At 37.0% G+C, this 24,688-nt stretch overlaps 1 protein-coding gene and 1 non-coding gene across 2 annotated transcripts in view; both read right to left on the bottom strand.

Moving 5' to 3' along the window:
- Window positions 1-24,688, bottom strand: part of Mdga2 (MAM domain containing glycosylphosphatidylinositol anchor 2) — a 788,307-nt gene that overhangs the window by 81,967 nt on the left and 681,652 nt on the right. Inside the window, exon 9 of the mRNA XM_052185765.1 lies at window positions 7,286-7,555. Within this exon, the coding sequence (XP_052041725.1) occupies window positions 7,286-7,555 (270 nt within the window). The remainder of the gene's footprint in view (window positions 1-7,285; window positions 7,556-24,688) is intronic.
- LOC127688235 (small nucleolar RNA SNORA17) lies at window positions 748-879 on the bottom strand. Its single transcript, XR_007978641.1, has one exon. It is a non-coding gene; the product is annotated as a small nucleolar RNA SNORA17 (small nucleolar RNA).

The raw sequence follows: 24,688 nt of genomic DNA, 5'->3' as shown, positions 1-24,688 counted from the left end.
CTGCTCTCATGTCCCCATGGCCAGCTCTCCCAAGATGCCCAGATGAGGGGTGGGGCCAGTCCTGCACAGCCCTCAGATATCAACATGTCTCCATGGTGATGCAAGGACATCTGCCTGACCTTTGGTGGTAACTGACCCCTGCTGCTTCAGGGCCATAAACTCAGACATGGCCCTCCCATAGCAGCATAACCCTGGACTTTACCACAGTCCCTGGTAGCATCACAGGCTGCTAACATCAGGTTGTTCCTCACAACCCTTGAGTCTCAGTTCTGCCTTTCTTCATTGTGTCCACATCATTCTGTTTCTCTTCCTCTCCTGTTTCTGCACCACCTACTTGCTCCTCTTAGTGGTGTTCAAGATCTTTGAGTGTCTGGGATCGTATCAGGAGTGATCTCAGGAGTGCTATATCCCACTAGTGCATTATGGTACTGGACTGAGGTCATCTTGGGCATGGCCTGTTCTCCCAGGCCTGTACAACGCAAGTCTGGTACTCACCTCAGGATAGTTCCCTGTCAGAACCCCATGGCACCCATCTAGTGGTCATCTCAGTGTTGGGCTCTCTCCTTGTTGGACCTGTCTGCATGGCCCTATCTACGCAAGGCTAATTTGTCTCTCCAGTTCATTCCATCTCACGCTCACGGTCCCTGGCAGGGTTCTTCTATTTTCTGGCTTTATTCCCATCCTCAGAGCCCATCAGAGCCTATGCAGTGTCAGACTGGTGGTAATCTCAGTCTTGCTTTCTTCAGGAATGTTAGGCCACTAATATTCCAGATGTTCCTAGGTCAGAACATTGAGCATAGACATAGGTTCTCTTGCCTCTGTCACCTACTGATGTACATGTGACACAGCTGCCACACCTGCAATGCCTCTTGGGACAGATTTTACATTCTTAATCTGAATTTGAATTCTTACCAATAGTCTGAGATAGGATCAGTTCCTTGATGTGTTCAATGTTTGATATTGCCAGGTTTTTAAACTTTAGTCAATAAGAATTATGTGTGTATGTAGCATTACCTCATTGTGGTTTAAATTTCTTTTCTATGGTCCATTACAATGGTGATGGTTTTTCATATGGTTATTGGCCAGTTATATACTACTTTATGAAATGTCTAATGTAGGATTTTTTAATCAATTTTAAGCTAGATATTTTTATTGGGTTATAAGAATTCATTATATACTTGAGATATTATGTTTTGTTTCTTGCTTTTTCATTTCTTAATATCTTTGGAACAGGAGAAGACTGCACTTTTATTAAAGTCTAATTTTTTAATAACTGAATCTTATGTTCTGGTTTTGAAAAGTCTTTACATTCTCCGAATTTATTGTGAGTTCCTCTTACAGAATATTATAGTTTATTTCCTTATAATTAGATCTTTAGTCAGTTTTATTCTTATGTGTAATGTGAATTCTTGGTTTAGGGTTTAGATGTGCTCACATATACATGTAGAGGCCAGAGGTAATTATGAGGATATCCTCTATTGTTTTCCAACTTACATTTTTTTTCAGGTAGGGTCTCATTAACCTGAAATTCCTGTTTGGGCTAAACTGGCTGACCAGCAAGTTCCTAAGATTTGCTTGTACCTCCGGCGCAGAGGTTATAAATAGATGCCTCTATGCTAGCATTTAAAAATTGGTGATAGTAATCCAAACCTAGTTTGCAGTATTTATTCAGCAAACATTTACATACTCAATCTTCCCTGCCTATTTGTTTTCTAGCATTTTTCTCCAGTAGATCGTGCTAGTGTTTTTAACCTGTCAACTACTCTAGATATGTAATCCTAGAAGTCTATGTACTATGTATTCAATCCCATTGACATGTTTATCCATTAGTATTCAAAACTGCACCACTTTGATTAAATTGGCTTTATAGAGGCATTAAAATGAGATAGAATGACTTAGTTAATTTTTCCTTTTCTGTCATATAATATAAAATATAGAATAAGTGTTTTATTTCTTACAAAAAAAAATTATGAGTTTTATTAGAATTGTTTCAGTCCATAGAGTCCACAAAGAAGTTTGGAATTAATATACATCAAAATAATATCTATTCTTTCCATCCCTGAACATGAACAAAGAAATATGTTTAATATTTTTATTTAACTTTTTTGAAATATTTTGGAATCTTACACACATTTTATTAAATTTATTTCCATTTTGATGTTGTTATATGTATACTTTTACACTGAAAATTAGTGTCATTGCAGTTAGTCAGTATATTCATGAGTTGGAAATGCAGACTTAAGTAGCCATGGACTGAAAATATTTAATAAAAAAATGTTTTTGTTCTAAACATGAACAGAATTACTTTTGGTAACCATTCCTTAAAGAATATTAGTAGCATCTGTTATCTATCATTTATGTTGTACTAGGTATGATAAGTAACTAGTTATTAAAGTATGCAAGAGATCATCTAGAGATTTTATGCAAATACTATGCCATTGAATACAAAATCAATCTATAAATAAATGCCAAGGGACAGGCTTATGCAGAAATAACCACTGATTTCAAGCAACTTTGAATGATGCCATTCTTAAAATATATGATGAATTTATATTGATTTTCCAACAAATTTCTTAGATTTTTCTATAAAAATATGACTTATGAAAAATGTAGTTCTACTTCGTTCTCTCTAAGTCATATGCTCTTTTCATTTCCTTTTCTTACAGGTTTGCAATGGCAAGGACCTCCAGTATGCCATGGTTTCTGGAAAAACTAATTTTGTCTTTTTTCCAATATTACAAGTAAGTTGTTTAATTAACACATTATCCACTTTGATAAGGAGTATGAATATTGTAGCTTATTTCTTTTCAAACAATTCAATCTACCATTTTTAACAGTTCTGGGAAGGCTAATTTCACTCATTTAATACAATTACTAACAAACTTGAGTTTGTCATTTGTTTCTTCAAAGTTCTTTTCAGCTATTGCCCTATTCTTGTATAATTTTTAATAAATCCAAACACATTTGATTTTCTATCATGTACTTTTAAAAAAAATCTTAGGAATCTTTAGATGGATTAAATCATGCTATTTTAGTTTGTCAGTTCCTATTATAATTCATATTACACCTCTTAGATGTATTACAGTGCTCACCATACTTCCCGAGGGGTTGTACTCATTCCACTTCACAAATATTTTGATATTTCAGTTGTAAAATGTTATTAATATGGACTTAGACTCACTTGTTGTAACTTACAGTTGAGTCAGGGTTTGACTCATGGTAGACAGGACAGGAAACGGGGCCATGCTGAAACCTGCAAGTTGCTCACAGACACTGCAGTGGGGAAGGATAGTAAGGTAAAAATAGAGTGTGAGGGTTAAAACAGCAAAGCCAGCAGCACTAATGATGAGAGGCCAAAAAAAAAAAAAAAAGCATGCAGCTGGCTGTGCGGTAACAGAGTGCTCTTGAGAAGAAAGAATCAGAGAGGCGCTGGTGAATGGTAGGCAGGATGAATAACTGCATGAGACAGATCCCCTTTGGGAAATGTCAGGTCGGCATTATTGCTTCTTACAAATTCATGATTTTAATACACTGCTCCTAATATAGCTAATTGAAGAAGACTAAATTGTAAGGTTGGCTTCTGTTAAGCCTGATTCTACCCTAAAGGACCCTATAGACAGAAAGATGACCATGAACACTGACGCTTCTTCTGGGTAGCTGAGAACAAAGATGACTTAATTTCATCAACAGTCCTTAGGTCTACAAGGTCAACAGGAGAATCACCAGGCAGTACCTAAAGCCTGACTCATAGTCAAGGTCAAGATTAACAAACCCAGTGTCAGAAATTAATGAAGCAGCCCTGGCTTTTAACACTAAAAACATGACCATCTCTCTTTGCCAGGAAATCATTCACAAGCTGTGGGGTCCTCTAATTCGTCAAATCATAAGATTACCTCAGTCTTCACCTATTATCCCATAAAATGCCCTTTGGCCAGTTTGCCACAGCAACTTGCTGGAACCCCTCTTACTGCCTCTGAGATCTCTACAGTCTCTTTACTAAATCCGTCTATCTTGGAAATCTCCCTTACCTTTTTACGGCTCCGCAAAATTCTTAATAAAGTATGACTTCTTGCTCACTCTTATAAGTATATGCACCATTAACATTAACTGGAGTCATTCACAGATATGTCATTTTCCTTTACCTAGAACCCATAAAATCTCTCCTACCATAATCTCTATGTGACTTTCTTTGTTCTCTGAAGCTGTTGAGCTCAGACAGTATCCCTGTTCCCAAATAAACCTGCCTTCTTTTTCTTTTAACTTGACTTGAATTGGCATGTTTCATTGACAAAGATAACCTATCAATGAGCATATACAAGCCAATTATGATTATAGTCTTATGAACCTAGAACATAAAAATGAAGTCAGAGTTAGTGCCTCATGTTTATTATGTACCCATAAATACTTACCAAGTATTTTCCCCATTGTAAAAATGTCATCAGCTAAGACACCGGTACATAGTCTTGTGTTATAATCAGTTATAGTAGTGGCTAAACAAATAAAAATATACGGCATAGCTAATGTTACCTGCATAATTCTTTAATTAATATATAGTTATATCATTTTCCCTTTCCTTGAGGAACGCTAACTCTGATATAATTCTCTTTTGAGAGTTTTTCCACTGACACATACTCGATGTAAATACCCATCTCTCCATGTATTTCCTTGAATTGTACTTTATTTAGAGCTTGACCTTTTCTTCTTTTTTTAATATTTCATTTTATGTGGAGGTCTTGGAAGAATAATATTGACCTGAGACTGAAGAGCACACACCACGCAATGAAAATAACACCTGTGGGCATTTCCTTCCCCTCGGTGAGGGAACTCCTAACAGATTTATTCCCTTCAATGGTTATCAAAATCCACTTGCTGCACCCCATGGATGTGAAGTGGAAGAAGGGAGCATAGAGCTTCTTCTGGTCTCAGCTTGTCTTCTCCTTTTAAAAGAGAAGTTGGGTCACATAGGGAGGAAAAAAATGAAAAATCTTAAAGAAGCAGCATGGTCCTAATGCTAGAGTTAAAGTTAGAGACAGTATCATATCAGACAATTGGAAAATGCCTATGGCCAAAGGAGATGAGAAAGCCATGCAGTTAATCTCATGACCTTTATTTTATTTTACTTTATTTTGATTAATGAATGAAAGTCAGATTCTTTATTTGTGTAAACATGAGAAAAATAAATTGCCTCTATATGATTCCTATTGTTGTTGAAAGTAATATGTAGGACAGGACTAACTAGGTCATGTTGGGAGATGGTTTTGTGCGCTGTGTATTCAGATTATGATTTATATATGGGAGAATATGGAGATGCAGTCTGGATTTTGTTGTTGTCGTTATTATGAAGCATTTCCTGACTCAGTATTTGTAAAACATCATCATCTTATTGTTCAGTAAAGAACTGATCAGCCTATTTATTAGCTGGATGGGATCGAGAAGGCAAGACTTCTGCACTGAGAGAAAGAGAGAGAAGAGATTCACCATGAGATATTCGCCATGATCTGGGGAGTCACAAAGAGGATGGAATGAAGCAGAAGCATCCAGGGTGAGACTCAGATGGCAAGTACTGGATCACAGGGGTGGGAAGTAGCCTAGGCCATCATAGTCGGGGAAGAATAAATGAGGATCTGCCCTGCAATAATGCTGAAGTTTAAAATAAACTTATCTGGCCTCCATGTCCTTTATTTGGGAGCAAGTGGGTACACAGAAAAGCCTCAGATTACCTTTACAGGGCAGAGGTTCAGCATGCAAGGTCCCTGGAAAACAACCCTGCCATCCCGAGTTCCATCCTTGGATTCATACGGTAGAAGAGAACTGAATCCTACAAACTGTCCTGTGACCTCCACACATGTGTAAGGTACACACGCTCACAAATGTACACACATGCACACAAAATAAATAAATAAATAAATAAATAAATAAATAAATAAATAAATAATACATTTGTGGAAAAGGGTGGAGAGTAAACAGCATTTTATAAGTCTCCTTTGGAATAACAGACAACAGTCCAGTTGTTAATATTTCACTACACTGACAATGCTCCTCGCTCAAGTGAAACACACTGTTCTAGGAAATGTTGGCTTAATAGTCTGCTTTAAGAGTCAAATTATAAAAGGTTTTTCAATGACATGGGCCAAAATAAAAGAATCTTGCAAAATCAAAAGGAGAGTCCAGTGGAAAAACGACTTCATATTCCTTGGTAGTAAAGTGAATTTTATCTCTTGAATATAATGTTTCAGGAAGCAAAAATAGCTCAAAGAAAGTCCAGCTTGAGAGAGATTTCTTATAACCAGAACTTAGCACCTGGATTTCTTATTAATGAACATGTTTTCATTCCAGAGCATTTTCATTTTTTTTTTATTACAGGTTTTCAAAGATGGCACAGGGGCCTGCTTCCTCATTCAATATTACGAATGATCTAACAGTTAAATGTAATTTTACTAAAAGAAAAAAAAACATCAAAAAGGTAATTTCCTTTTAATATATTTCAAAACTTGCCAGGCGGTGGTGGCGCACGCCTTTAATCCCAGCACTTGGGAGGCAGAAGCAGGCGGATTTTTGAGTTCGAGGCCAGCCTGGGCTACAGAGTGAGTTCCAGGACAGCCAGGGCTATACAGAGAAACCCTGTGTCAGAAAAATACAAACAAACGAACAAAAAAAACAAACCCAAAACCCCAAAAAAATCAAAACTCTGGTTCAAAATAGCAAAAGAACATATTTACCGTAGCATAGAGAATATCATGATAACTTTAGCAAAGGCCTAAAATTATACAAATTGGACATTCAATTGTTTAAGACATTAAAACTCATCAGTTCTCCCCATTTGTCATACTTTGTGTATAGTTTATTGTTCACCTCGAAATATCTGAGAACATGTGACAGGTGAGGAACACACAGAAAGTCTTGGACATTGGGAGGCAAAAAGTAGTGAGAAAACAAAACACTTTTGCTCCTCATAAAAGCCAGCAGCCCAGGTGTCTATCTACACCTGAGATCTCAGCACAGTAATACTACTGACCACAATCAGCTGTGAACACTGAAATGAACAAAATCACAACTTCTGCACTCCTTTGGAATTCAGATAAACATCTGTGTTCTTTTATAGGCCCAGACATTGTTCTCACACAAAAGGCAGACTTGCCCTGAAAGTAATCAAGCAAAACAGCCAAATTGTAAATGTACAAACCTATCTGTTTACAAAGTGATTTCATTCTAACATCCATGTAAGCCTAAGATCCATTGCTCTAATGCCATATATTTTTTAAAACAAAGTAATTTAGTGTCCTACCTGTAACAAGGAAGCTGCATCTCCCTGCTCCAGCTTCATTTATGATGCTGCAGTTATAAACGCCGTAGTTTTCATTGGAAAGACTCTTTAGTGGGTACTCTGTATACTCCTGAGAGTCAAACTGACCGCTCCGTAATAATTTATTGCCCAGACGCCACTCATAGGTCAGCACACGTATTGGATAGGCTCTCAGGACCCTACAGCTCATGGTCACACTTCTGTCCTGTCCTTGGCGGATTTCCAAGAATGCTGGTTCCACAGCTGGAGGATCTGGGAAAAGACAGGTTAAAACAGATGAGGCTTTCAAAACAGCGAACTCCTTGGCTCTTCGATTATGAGGGGGTATTTTTAATGACACATGTTACAGGGAACCAGGATAAGAGGTGGGTGGAGAATATATTTAAACTGACCCAGGAAATGAAGTTTTTCTCTGTGTGGACAATAAATAAGACTCAATGTTTTACAAAAAAACATTTTCAGGCAAAATAACAACAAAAAGTTCTTTGTTTCCTTCTAGTTGCTTCCAGAAAACAACACAATTGTCATGATTATTCGTTTACACAGTAAGTCACTGATGAGGTTACAAATGTACAAACAATCAAGACAGGACGTTAAACTTGTCTAAGAATGTGCAGAAGAAAGAGTTCTGTTTCATCCGTATATTATAATTTATCACTTGTTGAGCTTAGTTTGTGGATCTGATGCTTACTGGCTCCTAAAATACTTAAGACAAACTAGTAAAAGGCTTTTTTTTTTAAGGAAGTATTTTGATTTCCTTGGACTTAAAGTCCTCAGTATTCATGTATAAACCTTAAGCAAACTTTGAAAATTATACCTCAGCTTAAAATGATTTTCATTTCCACTGTAATAACTCACTTATTTGGTATCTTTATGCTGCAGTTTGTTGCTGTGAACTGAGCTGTCTGTTTCCAGAAAACACAGATGGGAGTTGCTCCAAAGGACCTTTCTAAACAGGTCCTCTTGCCCCATATCCTTTTCTTTTCTATTACCTCTGGTGGATGGTAGGCTACAAGGAAGGTTAAAGTGTTTAAAAACCATCATTAAAAATAGAATTTGAAAAAAATTAAAGTTACAAATCATGTACATTTTAAATTTTATAATTTCATGTTTTAATACTGCAAACTCATGTTTATCTCTAAGATTTCGTTTTTAAGAGTTTATTTCAATATTATTAATGTATCTACTCATTCATTTATCTAATATTTGCATTTCACATTCTGAGTTTTATGAAACATTCGGCATCCTTACATTTCACAGACATCTCTTCAGATGAGACTGGTCCTATCTGCTGTCACTTCCAGAGTGTGTGGCAATTCTCTGCATGGAGATAAACGCCTAATAGTAACAGTATTCCATTCATTTACGTCTTTGAATAAGATTGTTTGTTCTCATTTTGTATTTTTTCTAGTTTTGTTTTCGATTGCCTTCTTTTTGTTGGATTTATTCAATTATCCAACTCCTACCTTGCTGCTAGTTGGGATTTAACTACTCTTTCTAATATTTTGATTCTATCATCACAGTATTTGAAAGGAACTAGCTCTGAAAATTTTTTATTCTTTAACTCTCATCCTAACATATGTTACTGACTCATGAATTTCAATTCTTTCTTGCTTTTAAAGGTCTACTACATATCAGGTGTAATGTTAATATTTCTATCCTGACATCATTAGCCCCATATTCCTTAATGCATCAAGGCCTGTGACCTGTGAACACGTTCTATATTTCTGTAGTCACCATTCTGAACTCTGTATCACATCTTTGCCTATCTCTATGTTACTAATATTCAAAGACATATTTTCCTTATTTAAGTATTTTTAAGGCACACTTTTTATAGGCTGGCTTTTTTTTTTTTTTTTTTTTTTTTTTTTTTTTTTTTGTCAACACACAGTTCCACTGCCTTTGGATAGTCATCTTACTCAAAATTTATTTCAAAGCCTTACATTTTGAGCTACTTGTTCTTTCTAGCTCCTTTCAAAATGATTTTGTTTTGATACCTATGGCTCTACGCAGTGTTTCCAGGCATGTGCTCAGTTGTAGGCTGTGAATAGAGCTGCCCGTTTGCACTCCTCTTTCATCTGTGATATCTTGGAGCAGTCTCATCATCAGCTCTACTCATCACCAGTTCTTCAAATAAACCTTCTTTTGTCTTCCTTAAATCCTTACTTCACATATCTTCAACATTTTAAAAATTCTTTTCTAAAGTCTGTTTACTTGTTTTTCTGTGTGCTAATAAATTCTTCTAACAGTTTGTTAATTATTTTTTTTATGTTTTAAGTTTCTACATAATCTGCTAAATGGTGTTAAAAATTCAATAATTCAGATTAATCTATAAACATTCTATACAATTCTTCTGCACAGCTACCAGGCCAGTTTATATATTTCTGTCTTACCTTCTGGCATGGTCGGGTCTATCTTTAATGGCCTTAAACAAAGTCACTATTTCCTCCTGTTTGGCAACAAAGAGCTCAAAGAATATATTTCTATTGCTTTTTCTTTAAAGTTCATTGTGTTTCTGTCCCTTAGTAAATGTTGATTCTTTTTCTATACTTTGAAGCTTAAAATTATATGATTTTCTTTTCTGCAGAGACGATTCATGTCCACAAGAAAATACTAGCAGCAACATTGCGATTGTATAAATGCTGCTCCTGGCTGAATGCCTAGCTCTGTCCTTTCTATTATATTTTATTTTTTAATTAAATGGGTATTCTATCTCTGGGAATTTTGTGTTTTGATCATATACATCCCATCTTCAAATACTTCTCCTATATCTATCACCACTTTCTACACAACCCAAATTAGTGGTTATTTTGCTATTGTTTTTGTTGTTGTTGTTATTGCTGCTGCTGATGTTTGGTTGATTGGTTGTATTTTAACACCCATTACGTCTAACTGGTCCTGCTCATATATTCTTGGATTTGTAGTGTTCCACTTTCTTAAAGAAAACTCATTTTCCATGTTCCTGTAACTATCAATTGCCTATAGCTCCTCTGCTAGCGCTGGTGAGCTAAATCAAGATGAAATATATGCTTTTAAAAGACCCTGTCATCCAATGAGATAGAAGCAGTAATTTAAAAAAAAATCTCACAACATAAACCATGAAAATAAGCAATCACTATCCAAGGCCCGATAACTTCAGTGCAGAATTATCCCAGATCTTCAAAGGACAGCATACACCAAAATCCCTCAGAGTATTTTGTAAACTAGAACATGAAGGAACATTTCCTAAATATTTTGTGAAGCCATTATCACACTAATGCCAAAGCCAGACAAAACCTTATCAAAAAATAAACCATAGATCAATATTCTGACTAAAACAGGCTCTGCCTTTTCTCCCCTGATGTCATTTTGAGTCATTGTTTTTTCAGTGGCTAGCTTTTAGTATCTTTTAGATTTTGCGACTTTGGGATCCAATGTCTGTGAACATTCATAGAGCTGGTTATAATGAAGTATGTTGCTTTTAATCTTCTTGATATCACATCCGTTTCTTAGTAAGAACTCCATAAAACATATACACTTTTTATTATTTAAAAACAATGTAGCTGTAGAGGAGGGTCGCTCGCTTGGTTGGTAAGAGATTGTCCACATCAAGCATGAGGGTCTGAGTCCAAATCTCCGGTACCAACATAAAAGCTTTGCTTGCCTCAAACTGCTTTTGTGAGACAGGGACAATCAGATCCTACAAGCTAGCAGACCATCTCATCATTATGTGAAATTGCGAGCTTCAGAATCAGTGGGATGATTTCAGGAAGTAAGGCAGAATGATGAAAGAAGATACTGCTTTGGACTGCACACACATGTATTTATATATGTATCTGCACAGTCAGATGCACAGAACACACACAAACTTCCATAGTTTGAGACAATCCTTGGGGTACACACCTGTAATCCCAGCAATCAAGAGATAAAGGCATGAAGCTCACTGAAGTCTAGAGATTAGCCTCAGCAGCAGGGTGAGACTACACCTTAAACAGGCATAGAGTGAGCAAACAACAAAAACTACAGAGTTAAATATTAAATATAATATGTAATAAGCATAATTGCATCAAAACTGGACTCAGTATATATGTCATTTACTCTAAAAAGATGGGTTCTAGAGATGGGCTACCTGTACTACCTTAAGGGTCTAAGGGTCTGATCTGGTCTCAGTAATACAGATAGCACAGAGGTCTTTTGGGTTATTAGCCAACTCTGGTTCTGGATGTGAGAGTTTGGGGGAACCCCTTCCTGTAAGGGTCATTTGGATTTATAGCCATTTTTGGTCAGGGTTGTAATAGCTTGATATGGACTGGCTCATCAGGTAATGTAGATAATCCCAGGGTATTAATCAGTTTTCTGGATGGAATAATGAATTTTTCATTCTTTCAATTGGAAAGATAATCCTGTGTGCTTACCATTTCTGATGTTTCTGATATGGGCACAAAGACCTTTGTACTATGCCCTCAACACATACTTAAAAGAAGTCTCTTTACTTACTTAAACTATAGATCATGAGGACATTTTACAAAGTTGTTTTGGGGACTAAATGAATATAGAAGTATGTGAAATAGATAAACATATTAATGTCAAAGAAATTAACGATAAAATGTTATAATTTTGGTTTTTTTTTTCTACACTAAGCTAGAAAGGTCCTACAAACTTAATAATACTTATTTAAAACAGAATTTCCCTATTGCCTTTAAGGTAAGAAAACAACAAATGACAGATGGTTTATTGGGGTAAGTCTTAAGATTCCAAGAATTAACTCTAATGTTTAGTAGTTACCTTTAATGTCTATGTCATTAGTCCTATTTACTATTTCTATATTGAAGTGCTCTGTGTGGTAACCATTCTCTTCCCTAAAGTGTTAAGTGATAAAAGGTAACCCAACACATGTTCAATCTCCATCCCAGACCCCATTAAAGATTTAAGATTAGATACTGTTAATGTTTTGTGGGCCAACTGGTACCATGTCACCAGACAGTAAAACTGATAAGACCAAGAAGATTAAGGAATCCTGGCAATCCTCATAATTGAGAGCAGAAGGCATTTGAATCTGCTCCAGACAAGATTCTTATCCTGGAGTATTTGACTACTACAAGTCATTAAGAGGACCATGATATTTAGTTATGTAGCATAGGGCCCAGGGTTCTCCATGCTTATGGAGTATCTAGATGGGCTGCCTTGAGGGTTTAGTCAGTAAGCTTCTCTTACTGGATATTCCTTTCTGGAAAAGGTCTGAGTAAGTCATATGTATCCTTTCCACCATGAATAAACAGTTTAGACAAACAAGGACTGTCTCTCTCATCAACACCCACTATGGGTAGAAGCCATCATTACTGATCCTTGTCACCTAGGTCTCCCTAAGAAGGACCCTCTGTACTCTTGGCAGACCCACAACTAAAGGGTAGCTCAGCACATGTTCAATCCCCATTCCACATCCCATTAAAATTTAAGAATAGATTCCATTAATGTTACCAATATTATGTTAAAGATTGTCATAATTCTTTATTGAATAAAGATTTATTTTTTTAGTAAAAAATAAAGAATTTTATAGAGTTAAACAGGATTGCCTCATTTTGTTTTCAAGCCCATGTTTATTTAAATGCTTTATTATATAATATATATGAAATATGAAGACTTCATGGTCTTTTATACTGAGCTTGCACAGGAGGTGTCATTGCTAATCTATGGATTATTCCAATTTTAATGTATGTATTGGCAAAGAGAGCACAAAATGTTCATGATTCTTAAAATATATTATTGTTTTTTAAAATCAAAGTGTACTTTGCTTATATCTCTGCTACTCATCTAAAACTGTCCAATTATTGTCCAGCTGTCTTTTCAAGAGTTATTTATGTGATGACTTAAGTATTTACAAACTCGTTTCTGATCCCTCTTTTACAAAATAAATGCTAACAAAGACATTTCCGTATAGTATGTGACATCCTTGGAAATTGAATAGTTTATATGCATTTTACCATTAACACTTACTTCCATTTTGAACAGTAGGCCAGACATCTCCAGCTAGTAGGTATATGAAGAAAAAAATCCTACACTTGATCTTAGCCAAAAGGCAGAGAAGCGATGAAAAAAATCCTAAGTTCAGAAATATTTCATATGTAATATGCTTATTGCAATTAATATCTTCATGGTTTACAAAAGTTACGCTTTAACCATCAGACATACATATTCATTCCTTTGGATAGAGGGATACACAAACTACAAGTTGATTGCAGTTTGAAATTCATTACTAACACGTTTTCTTTACCCTACAAGTTTTGTCCCAATGTTATGCTTCCTTTATAGTTTTCTGATTCTCATTCTTTGTATTGGTATGATTGGGCCAACCTCTATTCATGGTCCTCTTTAAGTGAAAGAATTACACCATGATGAATTGGTATCTGTTTTTCAAAATAACAAAGCCTAAATTTCCAAGGGGAGAAAACATTCTGAAATCAAAGTGCTTTGATTGACTCTTCAACCTGTTGCTTTTAGGTGACACTTCTTAACTCTTCTGTTCATAAGGGTATGATCTTTATGAATATCTTAATGTCTAGGGCTGAGTCAATACTCAATGGCAACAAATACAGTTTATTTTAATAGCATTTAAAATGATGTTGAAGTAGACACTTTAATGTGAGGGGATGTACCTTGTCTACTTTAAGAATCATTTTTGCTCAACTGAGAAAATAAGCCCATAATCGCTCATTTACTATGTAACCCAGCTTTTGGCATGGCTTACACTTACATGGATTTTATATAGTATTTCTATCTCTAATTTTATTAGCATTAAATATCTTGTAACAAACATCTGGAAGAACTGTTTACAGCATGAAAAACTGGTTCTCTTCAGTGATCTCTAATTTTAAGCTCCTGCAGATTCTTTCATGTTTATTGGCTTCTTACTGTACATTTCATCATGACTGTAGAGGTTGAGCCTTTTACTAGGAACTGGAAGGAGTGAAAAGCAGAGCTCATTAATATCTTGTATGGCAAAGGTGAGTCTTTGATCAAGAGAGTTTCCATAGGCAGATTTCCATTGGGCCGTAATGAGTGAACTCGAGTTTTACATCCACTAGCTTTCCGAGATAGAAACATCCTGAAATCCAAATGTTTCTGACAGCCTTTTAAATAGAAGTCATGGTTGATGCAATTTGGGTGTGCTTTCCAACTCAGTCTATTAGACTTCATAAAATCCTACTGAAAAAATTTGAGGCAAACTACCAGATGTCTTTATGAGTCATTAATAGGATACCCTGGGTGCTTTACGTGAGGAAAATGACACTCACAGTTAGTGATAGTCCCAAAAAAATCAAGGTGTGGAATAGTATATCCGATAGAGGGATCCTTAAAGTAGCCATTCATAAAAATAAATGTGTGTTTTAAGATATATTCTGATGGATATATCTGATGGATAAAGTTAATTATTTTATTGCTTTAAAATGAATTTTTAATATGAATAAAACAGCAAACATTTTAAATATTGATACAAATATGACTGGAGAGTGACTACGCAGTCACATAACTTGTTTGTGTTCCACTCCCACATTGTCAACCTTCCCTCGATTTAACAGTCACTTCAATGGTGCTTTCTTTGGTCTTACAAGGTCTTCCAGCTTCTAGGGCTCCAAAATATTACATTCTTACAAAGTCCTCCTCAGCCCTACAAGTTTCTGTCTGGTTCTACAGAGTCCTAATTATTCAGTATGCTGGCTGATTCCCCTCATACATTTTCTAGTAAATTATTTTATTTCCAATCACTCCTTAGTTCATCACCTACACTGTACCTTCCCCATGTCTTTTGTCCTTTGTCGTTTCACCCCACTAAAAACTGAATCTCCATTCCATGTATTGAATATTACATATCATATTTAAACATACATAGCATACACATAAACAAATGAGTATACTTTTAATTTTAATTTAACAGTATTTAATTTAGATAGATCCTTAGATGAATGTCATATAAATCCACTCAGCCATTAAAAAACAGATTCATAGATAACATATCATTTACATTAACTTGGTAGACAAAGAGGTTCTAAGAAATACAGGTATGTCCCCCACCCTCACCCTTGCTGCCCTCAAGTCTTTAGAAATTAGGGGAAATGTTGGAAAAGCTTCAAATTTATTACAAAAAAAATTGTAGATGGTATTATAATGCCAAATCTTAGGTCAAAGTATATCAGGTATTATATTCAGCTCAGTGACTACAAGCTACAGAAAACAGACTATATTTCCCAGAAAGTAGACACGTTCATTTTCCTTCTTCTCTCCTTTTGCTCATAGCTTACGCTCATAGGCATTCTTCAAAGTGGTTTATATTTAGCAATAGTGTGTTTTATTTTCTTTGAAGATGAATGGCATTTTGTATTTATTTATAAAACTTCCCACAGAAAACAATATAAATAAACAAAACAAAACAAAAAACAAAACAAAGGATATAACACCAAATGATTTTACTTTCAGCATCAATATAATTATGTCAACACATGGTTACCACACTGTTAATGTGCTCTTTTCCTTATTCTAACTATGATAAAAACTGAATATTTTTTTCCTCAGGAACTGCTCATACATAAGAGATGATTAATTATGCTGCAAAATGGATTATTTGTAATATGAAAAACATCTACCGTAGGTGCTAACATTCAAAGCAAGCATGATGCTGAATGGATTTATATGAAAGGGAAAATTATTAGTAGCCATTTAGATAGCAGTATGCCAAGCTGAGAGGCACTAGACTCTAAATAATCTAAACCATCAACAAGTGCAACAAAGATAGCAGACACTTTCACTAAATCCTGTAAGAGCAAGGACCAGAAAGGAAATCACTGTTTAGTGTGGTATAAACCCTTTCTTGTTGAGTGACTGTGATGCTGCAGGTTCAGCCTTTGAGATCCACTGGAGTCATGGGAGGTGCTGGTTCACAGGCTTCAAAAACACAGAGATGCTGCTAACAGTCATAGGTTCCCTGTTAAAAGTGCAAAATCTCTCTTAGCAAATGGCTTAGAGGCAAGACAATGTGAGAACCCTGTCAGAAACAGCAGGCCAGCTCCCCATAACCCAGAATGGGGGCTCAAAGCTGGACAGAAACTTTGCATTCTGCCCAGCACTGCCTGGGGGAGGATAGATAAGGAAATGGCCTAAACAGAACCACAATGCCCAGGGTGAGGCCAGAGAGGGAAGTGACTCTACAAAAAAGACAATGCCAGGAAATACCACAAATACCTCAAGGTGGGCAGGACAGGGCCAATTGGCAGAGACAACCTCCCCATTCAAGTTGACCAATAATTTTAAATGTTGCTCAGGGCAACCAATCGCAGTGTCTAACTCAGGAGGCCACTGAATCCCCTGCCAAAATGTCCATAAAAACGGTGTGCTTTAGGAACTCAGGGTCTCCTCTTGCCTGCGTGCTGGGGGACCCCAGTGTACATAGGAACAATAAACCTCTTGCAGATTGCAGCGATTTCGGTCTCTGTGGCCTTATTGAGTGGGGGTGTTTTGACGGACTCTTACAACATCATCTTTCATCTCCAAACATTTTCACTGTTTTAGTTAGGATATGTTTACTTTCCCAGACAGAATTTTCAATTTAGGTCTATTCTTAGACTTTCTGTATATAAAGTGTATTGACTGTATGCATAAACATACAAGTCAGTGTTCAATGTGATCTTTCTTTAAAAATATAAGCATCTCAAATTTGGAAAACTTTTGACCATGTCGAATTCAAAGATCCTTATTTTATTTAAAATGCATCACATATGTATGCTAATAAATAAATATATATTCACACCATTGATAATTGTGTATGTTTGTGCTTTTATTATGCATTAAAATATTAGATTCTGAACTATATCTATATTTATATCTATTTGTATCCATCTATCTATCTATATCTATATCTATATATTTTGAGAGCTCTAACTAAAGAACATTATTAACCTAAGAAACTTGGTTAGAAAAGAATATATATACTTAAAATTTTAACACTGCTATGAGTAAATCAGTGTTATAGGCTATGCAGGAAATGCTAGCTCATTTCCTCCAAGGGCTGATGGTCTAGCATTGGAAGTCAACGCATAATTACAAGAGCATGCAAATACTAAAGTTGAGACATTTAATGGAATTTCTAAAAAGTGAGATAAAGGTGGGAATGAGAATAACAGAATACATCTACTCGCACTTATTAGAATGGAGTATTAGTGCAGGGTGGGGTGAACACAGTTTCTTATGACCTGGCTGAATGAAAAAGCAAGCAAGCAAGCAAACAAACAAAAGCAAAAAACAAAATAAAAAGGAAAGGCCATGACTACTCCTAGGAATGGTGGAGGAGAAGGTTTATTGTAGATGTGTAGGAGAGCATATCCGGAGGGAGAGACTTGTGAGACCATCCCAAGTGAACATGACCAAACTGAGGTGGCATGTGTGCAGAGGGTGAGGAAAACTGAGAGGGGAAGCAGCCAAGAGGGCAAAGATACAAGGAGGTGGGTGGTGGAAGCCAAACTGGATTATATAGTGGAGAGCAGCTCAAGGCCCTGGGCTATAGAGTTTCGGGGGAAGGGGAAGGGGAAGGGGAAGGGGAAGGGGAAGGGGAAGGGGAAGGGGAAGGGGAAGGGGAAGGGGAAGGGGAGGGGAAGGGGAAGGGAAGGGGAAGGAGAAGGGGAAGGGGAATGGGAAGGGGAAGGAGAAGGGGAAGGGGAATGGGAAGGGGAAGGGGAAGGGAAGGGTACCCCAGCCTGGAGGAATCCTGAAACTGGGGGAAGCTGGGAGAACCAGGTGGATTTGATATGTTAAATAGCCATTTGTTGGTCCTTAGTCCCTTGGCCCTGGGTTTGAGACTTAATACTGGCTTCTAAAAAAAATTATTTAAGCGATTAGAGAGAAGGCATGATATATTCATAACTTTTCTTGTTACTGTGACCAAATACCAGGCAAGAAGTAGTTCAAAGAATGAAGAACATAGAAGCCTGAGAGAAAGGTCCACGAACATGGACCTGTGTGTGTGTGTGTGTGTGTGTGTGTGTGTGACAAAGAGTGTGTGTGTGTGACAAAGAGTGTGTGTGTGTGTGTGACACAGAGAGAGACAGAGGGAGAGGGAGAGAGAGAGAGAGAGAGAGAGAGAGAGAGAGAGAGAGAGAGAGAGAGAATATTTGTTTGTCTTGGCAGGAAGAGGGTGTTTACCACCAGACTGTAACACAGGTAGGAGGATTGAGGAAAGTGTTTTTAACTTTGAAGAAGGGCTAGGATTCCAAACCTGAATCTTGTACACTGGCAGACACTACATTTTGCTTTCAGCCTCTAGAAATTACCACTGAGGAAAAACCACTGGTATTTGGGACTTGAGGGTTCCCTTTGGGATTCTTGGTCTCACTGACAAAATAATTTGATTTTATTAGCATTTGAGAGAAAAGCAACAAAAGTTGGGAGGCAAGTCAGATATCATCCTAGTGGGTACCAAAAGAAGGAATGGAACGAGGAAGACAGCTGTGCCTTGGGCCTAAGGCAGTTGCTGTAGTCCCAGTGGAGTTCAAGAAAAAGGGCTTCACGGATAGAGTCTCCTCAGAGGGTCAGGAAAACATGCACAGGAAGGCGGAAGATTTAGTCAAGCAAAGCCAGCAGGCTCAGCAGTGCTAGAGGGAGAAGTTCTCTAAGCAGCTGCAACCAAAGACCAGCTCCTGGACCGTGAGTCATCTCAGGAAGGCGAACCATATCTCTGGTCCTGGTGATTGACAGGCCCAGTCTGATAAACTATTAAGGGAGGAGCCCTTAGTAAGTAAGTATGTAATGAAGTCCATAGTATGTAATGGTCTCTGCCCAGGGCCTGAGGGAGAGTTATAGTAGTAGCTACATTTCAGATGAGGAGTGGTAAGGGATTTACCTTAACAAAGCCCTTCTAACTCCATCTTTTCATAAGGTGATTTAAATTCTATGGAAGGGCTGCTGTATTTACCATGGAAACATGGAAACAGGGAGGGGCACACAGCCAACCCTTAGAGAGAAGGTCCTGGCCCACTGGCTACTAAGGCTGGTTCCTTACAGCATGTCTCTAAATGAAGTCGCGGAGATGGGAAGCTAGAAAGCATGAAGGAAATAGTGGTAGATAATAAACACTCATGACACACTAAGGTTCCGAAATCAGTACATGTAATATGCAGAAAACCAAATGCATGCACCACTCATTCTTTTCAAAACCATCTAAACATTAAAAAAATAATTATTCTCTTACTATATGTCAGAATTTCATTCAAAATTGTGTACTTTACTCAGGAGACACTATATATCAAATACTATAAAACCGCCACAGGCAAGACAGTGCAGAGGTTTCTTCCTTTTGTATTGTGCTGAAGTCATTTCAGGTTTAATTAGAATTTGATCTCTTTGATGGAGAATCCCATGGAAAATTACACAATTCTGTTCTAGGAACCAGAGATTTTCCAGATAACTTATCTTAGCTTTTGTTAAACTGCCTGCTTGTGCAAATCAGCTGCAGAGCCAGAAAGCAGAATGTGGCTTATGCCTTTAAAAGTTCCTTGACCTAAATGCTGGGGGCCATGCTTGGGACCCAAATACCTGAGTGTAGTCCTAGACAGCTGAAACAAACATCTCCAGTTGGCACCAACTGTGCCTGAGTGATCATTTCTGGCAGGCTGCTCTATAACAGCACACGTTACCACACAAGGTAGACACTGATATAAAAATTGCAACTAGAAAAACTATGAACTCTTTCTTCTAAACCTTATACAGGTTCCCTAAATTCTTTAAATGATGCACATTTTGAAATATTTATCAGTTCACCTATTAATTTATCTGTGTTGGTGGAGCTAAAAATTCATTCTTTTAATCATTAGTCTAAAATCTTTTTAAAGTAAAATATAGCATAAGACTGTTTATATTTACAGAGATACTCTTTAAGTGATATGAGTAAAAGAAAAAAATCTTTTTGTATAGAATAATGTGCATCATTTAGTTTTTATTAGTTAATTATAGGAAGTCTATTATTTATCATTTATTAGACTATCTCTATGGCTACCATATTTTTCTCATAGATGGACTTTCATATATGTATATATATACATATATGTGTGTATGTATGTGTATATATATATGTATATATAAAACAATCTCTAATTGCTTTTCAATCTCAGTAAGTATATTTCTTAAAATGCCTTTAAGTATGCTTCCAAAGAAATTCATTAAAAATGTTAAGAGGTGTCAAAAGTGGACACCTCTTAGCTGGTGTGATGTCACATGTCTTTAATCCTAGACTCAGAAAGCAGAAGCAGAAGGATCTTTGTGAGTTTCAGGCAAGTCTGCTATAAATAGCAAGTACCAGGATATCCAAGACTACATGGTAAGACTCTACCTAAAACAAAAAGAAGTGGATGTGCCTCAGAGTGCAGTTTGAAGGATGTTCAAGCTAATGTGACACATGTTACTAGATGTATTTTTCTAATATTGTAGGGTTCTTCAGGAATAAACTTCCATGTCTCCTTGGTTTAGGCCAGGTTTTTTGTGATACCAATGTGCCTACAGTTTCAGAAAGTTCAGATTTGGGCTAGCTGCATGCTGAAAGAGAATAGATTCAGATGTGTGCTAAATCTTAATTACATTTATAGCTCTTATTTTTAGTATTCAGAATGCTACAAATTGTTCACAGTATCTACTAATGTGTTCAATAAAAGAAATAGGAGTATTAAGTTACATGAGAAAATAGAGTTAACATAATTGTCAGCATTGTTAAGTATAAACATAATCCTGCACTATTTGTCATGGAATATAGATACCTCATTCTCACAAAGTTGTCAGTATGTTTTATAAGATTTCACTGGATAGCTCCAAGGAGAACTCTGTATTTCAATCCCTATGCAGATCCCCACATCTATCCTCAATGTTTCTGAATACTCCAGACTGGAGGCCATGTTTAGCTTTTCCCATGAATAGTTGACCCTGGATTCTAACTTCTTATTTGTTGTAGAACAACCAGGAATTATTATTCTACTGTCCTACTTCTATTTCTAACATGTCTTTCTAGTGCCTATCAATCCTCATACATTGACTTCCTGTTTTTTCCTCATCTTTTTCTAAAGAAGATCTTCCAAAAAAACGCCTTTGATTTAGGTGTTCTGTTAACATAGAGAAAAGACCATCTTGAGTCTCTGAGCACAGCAGGACATTTCTTAGGTTAATGTGGCTTTCCTTTAAACACATGTTTTATCTTTTTAAGAATGCTGAGAAAAAGTATTCCTATGGACCCTACAGGTATTTAAACCTAATAGAAAACACTCAGAACAAGTCATATAGAAAGTAAATATTCCATGGTCACATGTTCGTTAGGGGACTATAAATTTCATTTTACTCAAACAGGATAATACTTCTCCGTGGGGTTTAGCACACACTTCTCCCTATCATATTTCTCAAGAACCCATTACATAGTTTCCCGCAATTGACATCTGACACAGATGATTTACACACTCTAGACTCTCCTTTAGTATTGAAACAGATCTTCCCTGGAAAGTATAATATTTTGTGATAAACACAATTGCCAGCCCCTGAAAGAACCAGGAATCTCTTTCATGCTGTAATTATGTGATCAAAATATAAATTTTATGCATAGCGCCACTTTCCACTTTTCCTTGTCACCTCGAATCTAATTATTCTAACACTGGAAAAAAAATAAGTTAAAACTAAGAACAGTCATTCTAGATTACAATTAATCCTGATGTTTCTGAAAAGGTATTTGCCAAATTTACCACAAAGTATTATTTTAAATGGAGATTCTTTTCTCAATGTTCAGAACTCTGCTTTATTTTTCACATTTGTTCTATCTTTTCTTTAGGGATCTTGGGAGCTATAATTAATGCAGAAGAAAAGAGGATAACTTTACTCAAGGATCCCCAAGACTCAGCTTGTGTCTCAGGCTGATAGGTTAGAGTCCAGCTTCTTAAACAGGAGGTCATGAACTCATGTAAGGCCCTGAAATGTTTGACTACAATAACACATTACAACCAAAAATCCATCTCAAATCGAGCATGCAGTGAGTCTGCAGCATTCTTGTTAGTGCTTGCCTGGGCTTCCCATGCGACTACAGAGCAACTTGGTTCTCAGTCCATACGAGCACTTTCCAACACACATCCATATTACCACGTGTACCAAAACTACTGCAGGCAATATCTCAGCCCCTGTTAGAGTCTATTGTATGTTATTATTAGCTGTGAGGTTTTCACTACACATGCAAAGTCTCCTCTTCTTATAAAAATATAAGGGTTAATTATACAAAACAAAGACTGTTGGTTAAAACTGGAATACCCAAAACATAATCCACACATCAAATGAGGTACAAGAAGAAAGGAGGAGTGGCCCCTGGTTCTGGAAAGACTCAGTGAAACAGTATTCGGCAAAACCAGAACGGGGAAGTGGGGAGGGGTGGGTGGGAGGACAGGGGACTTTCGGGGAGTGGGGGGCTAGAAAAGGGGAAATCATTTGAAATGTAAATAAATTATATCGAATAAAAAAAAGAGAAAAATGAGAAAGAAAAAAAAAATTATCATTCCTCAGCAAGTTCTTGACTGTTGTTAGCATTTCCTCTAGGCTCCACCCAACAACTTGTTACCTAGTAACAGCCAGGGAGGAGCTTGGCTCCCTCCCTCTCTCTTCTCTCCCCTCTCTCCTCTTCCCCACTTCCCCATCCCCTCTCAATCTTTCCCAGCCACTTCCCTTCTTTCTCTCTCCTCTCTCTTTCTGTCCTTCTCTGTCCCTGTCCCCTTTCTTTCTCTGCCTCTACTTCTTTCCCCAGACCCTCTTTGCATGTCCCAAATAAACTTCATTTTATGCTAGAGCTGTTGCTTGGCTGATACTTTCAAGGCCTCTGGGAATGCCTCAGCATGAGCCTAGTAAAGCACCCTCCTCACTGCTGCACACCTCACATCACGGCTACATAAAACATATCAACTGTGCTGTGTTAAATGTTACACTCTACAAACGACTGCTTGACTTGCTGACTTGAGTTTCATTAAAAAAAATGTCATATCAATTTTGTAATTGGGGATTAGGTTATAATTTCCAAGAATTTCTGAAAAGGCTACTAAACATACATCTGCCCTTTTATACTACATTTATAAGCAAAGCAACATTCTCAATATTAATGATCAACTCTGGAAAACATTGAGAGCTCTTTTTGCCCTGCAGTGTTAAAATATTCAGCAATGATGAGATTCTTCATTCAAACATAAACAACGACATCTAGCACATTAGTACAGAAGTCTGCTTTCATTATCAATGAGCAAAAAAAAAAAATGGATTTTTAAGTAAATCCATCTTTTATTAGATATATTCTCTATTTACATTTCAAATGATTTCCCTTTTCCTGGTTCCCCCTTCTCTAAAGGTCCCATAAGCCCTCTTCCCTCCCCCTGTTCCCCAATCAAACCCCTCCTGCTTCCCTGTCCTGGTATTCCCCTACACTGCTACATGCTCCAGGGGCCTCTCCTTCCTTCTTCTGGAGCATCATGTGATATGTGAATTGTTTAAAAATAAACTTATCTGGGACTTGTTATGGGTATGTTGCTATTTTATCTTCAATGTACCTGACAATCCACAAAATTTTCTTGTGAAAATGGATCACAAATGGAGAATGTCTGAAAGGTCCTGGTGTAGATAATAGAAACCTTGTCTATATTGTAGAGTATATTGCTTTTATCAAAAATTGGAGTTTCATGCAGTTCAGGCTTGCCTCATACTTACCATGTAGCTTAGTTGATCTTGAACTCCTGAACCTTCTGATCTATCCACCTTCCCTTAGGTGCTAGAAGTACAGGTGTGTGTCCCTGAGCTTGGCTTACTCAGTGAATCTTCATGAGGATTAATGAAATAAGATGTTACAACAGACAGAAAGATGTGATAGAAATGGAATATTTGCTAAACACTATATATATCAACATTATCTTCTATTAATCTATGTACTGTTTAACAAATCTAGCTGTTAGTCTAGGCTCCATTCCACAGTTACCTGGCAACAGCCTGGCATGCCTGACTCAATATAAAAGGGGGCTGTGTTCCACCTCCTTACTCTCTTGCTTTTGCTCTCTTCTGATCTCCTCTTGGTCCTGCCCTCTTATCCTCTTCCGGGCTCTCTAGCTCTCTCCCCTCCCCTCTCTCTCCATGTGCTCATGGCCAGCTTCTCTCTCTCTCTCTCTCTCTCTCTCTCTCTCTCTCTCTCTCTCTCTCTCTCTCTCTCTCCTCTCTCTCTCTCACTCTGTTTCTACTCTCTCAACTTCCCTCCCAAACTCTATTCTATACTATACTGTCTTGTGGCTGGTACCTCATTGGGACTGGAGGCCTCAGCATGGGCCCACAGAGGCACTTCCTTCCCCCATACTATAGTCTCCTCAAAGCATATTCCTG

Source organism: Apodemus sylvaticus, chromosome 6 (assembly GCF_947179515.1).
Source record: "Apodemus sylvaticus chromosome 6, mApoSyl1.1, whole genome shotgun sequence".
NCBI classification, from domain to species: Eukaryota; Metazoa; Chordata; class Mammalia; order Rodentia; family Muridae; genus Apodemus; species Apodemus sylvaticus.
The sequence above is the reverse complement of the archived record's forward strand: the minus strand, read 5'-3'. Positions and strand labels throughout refer to the sequence as shown.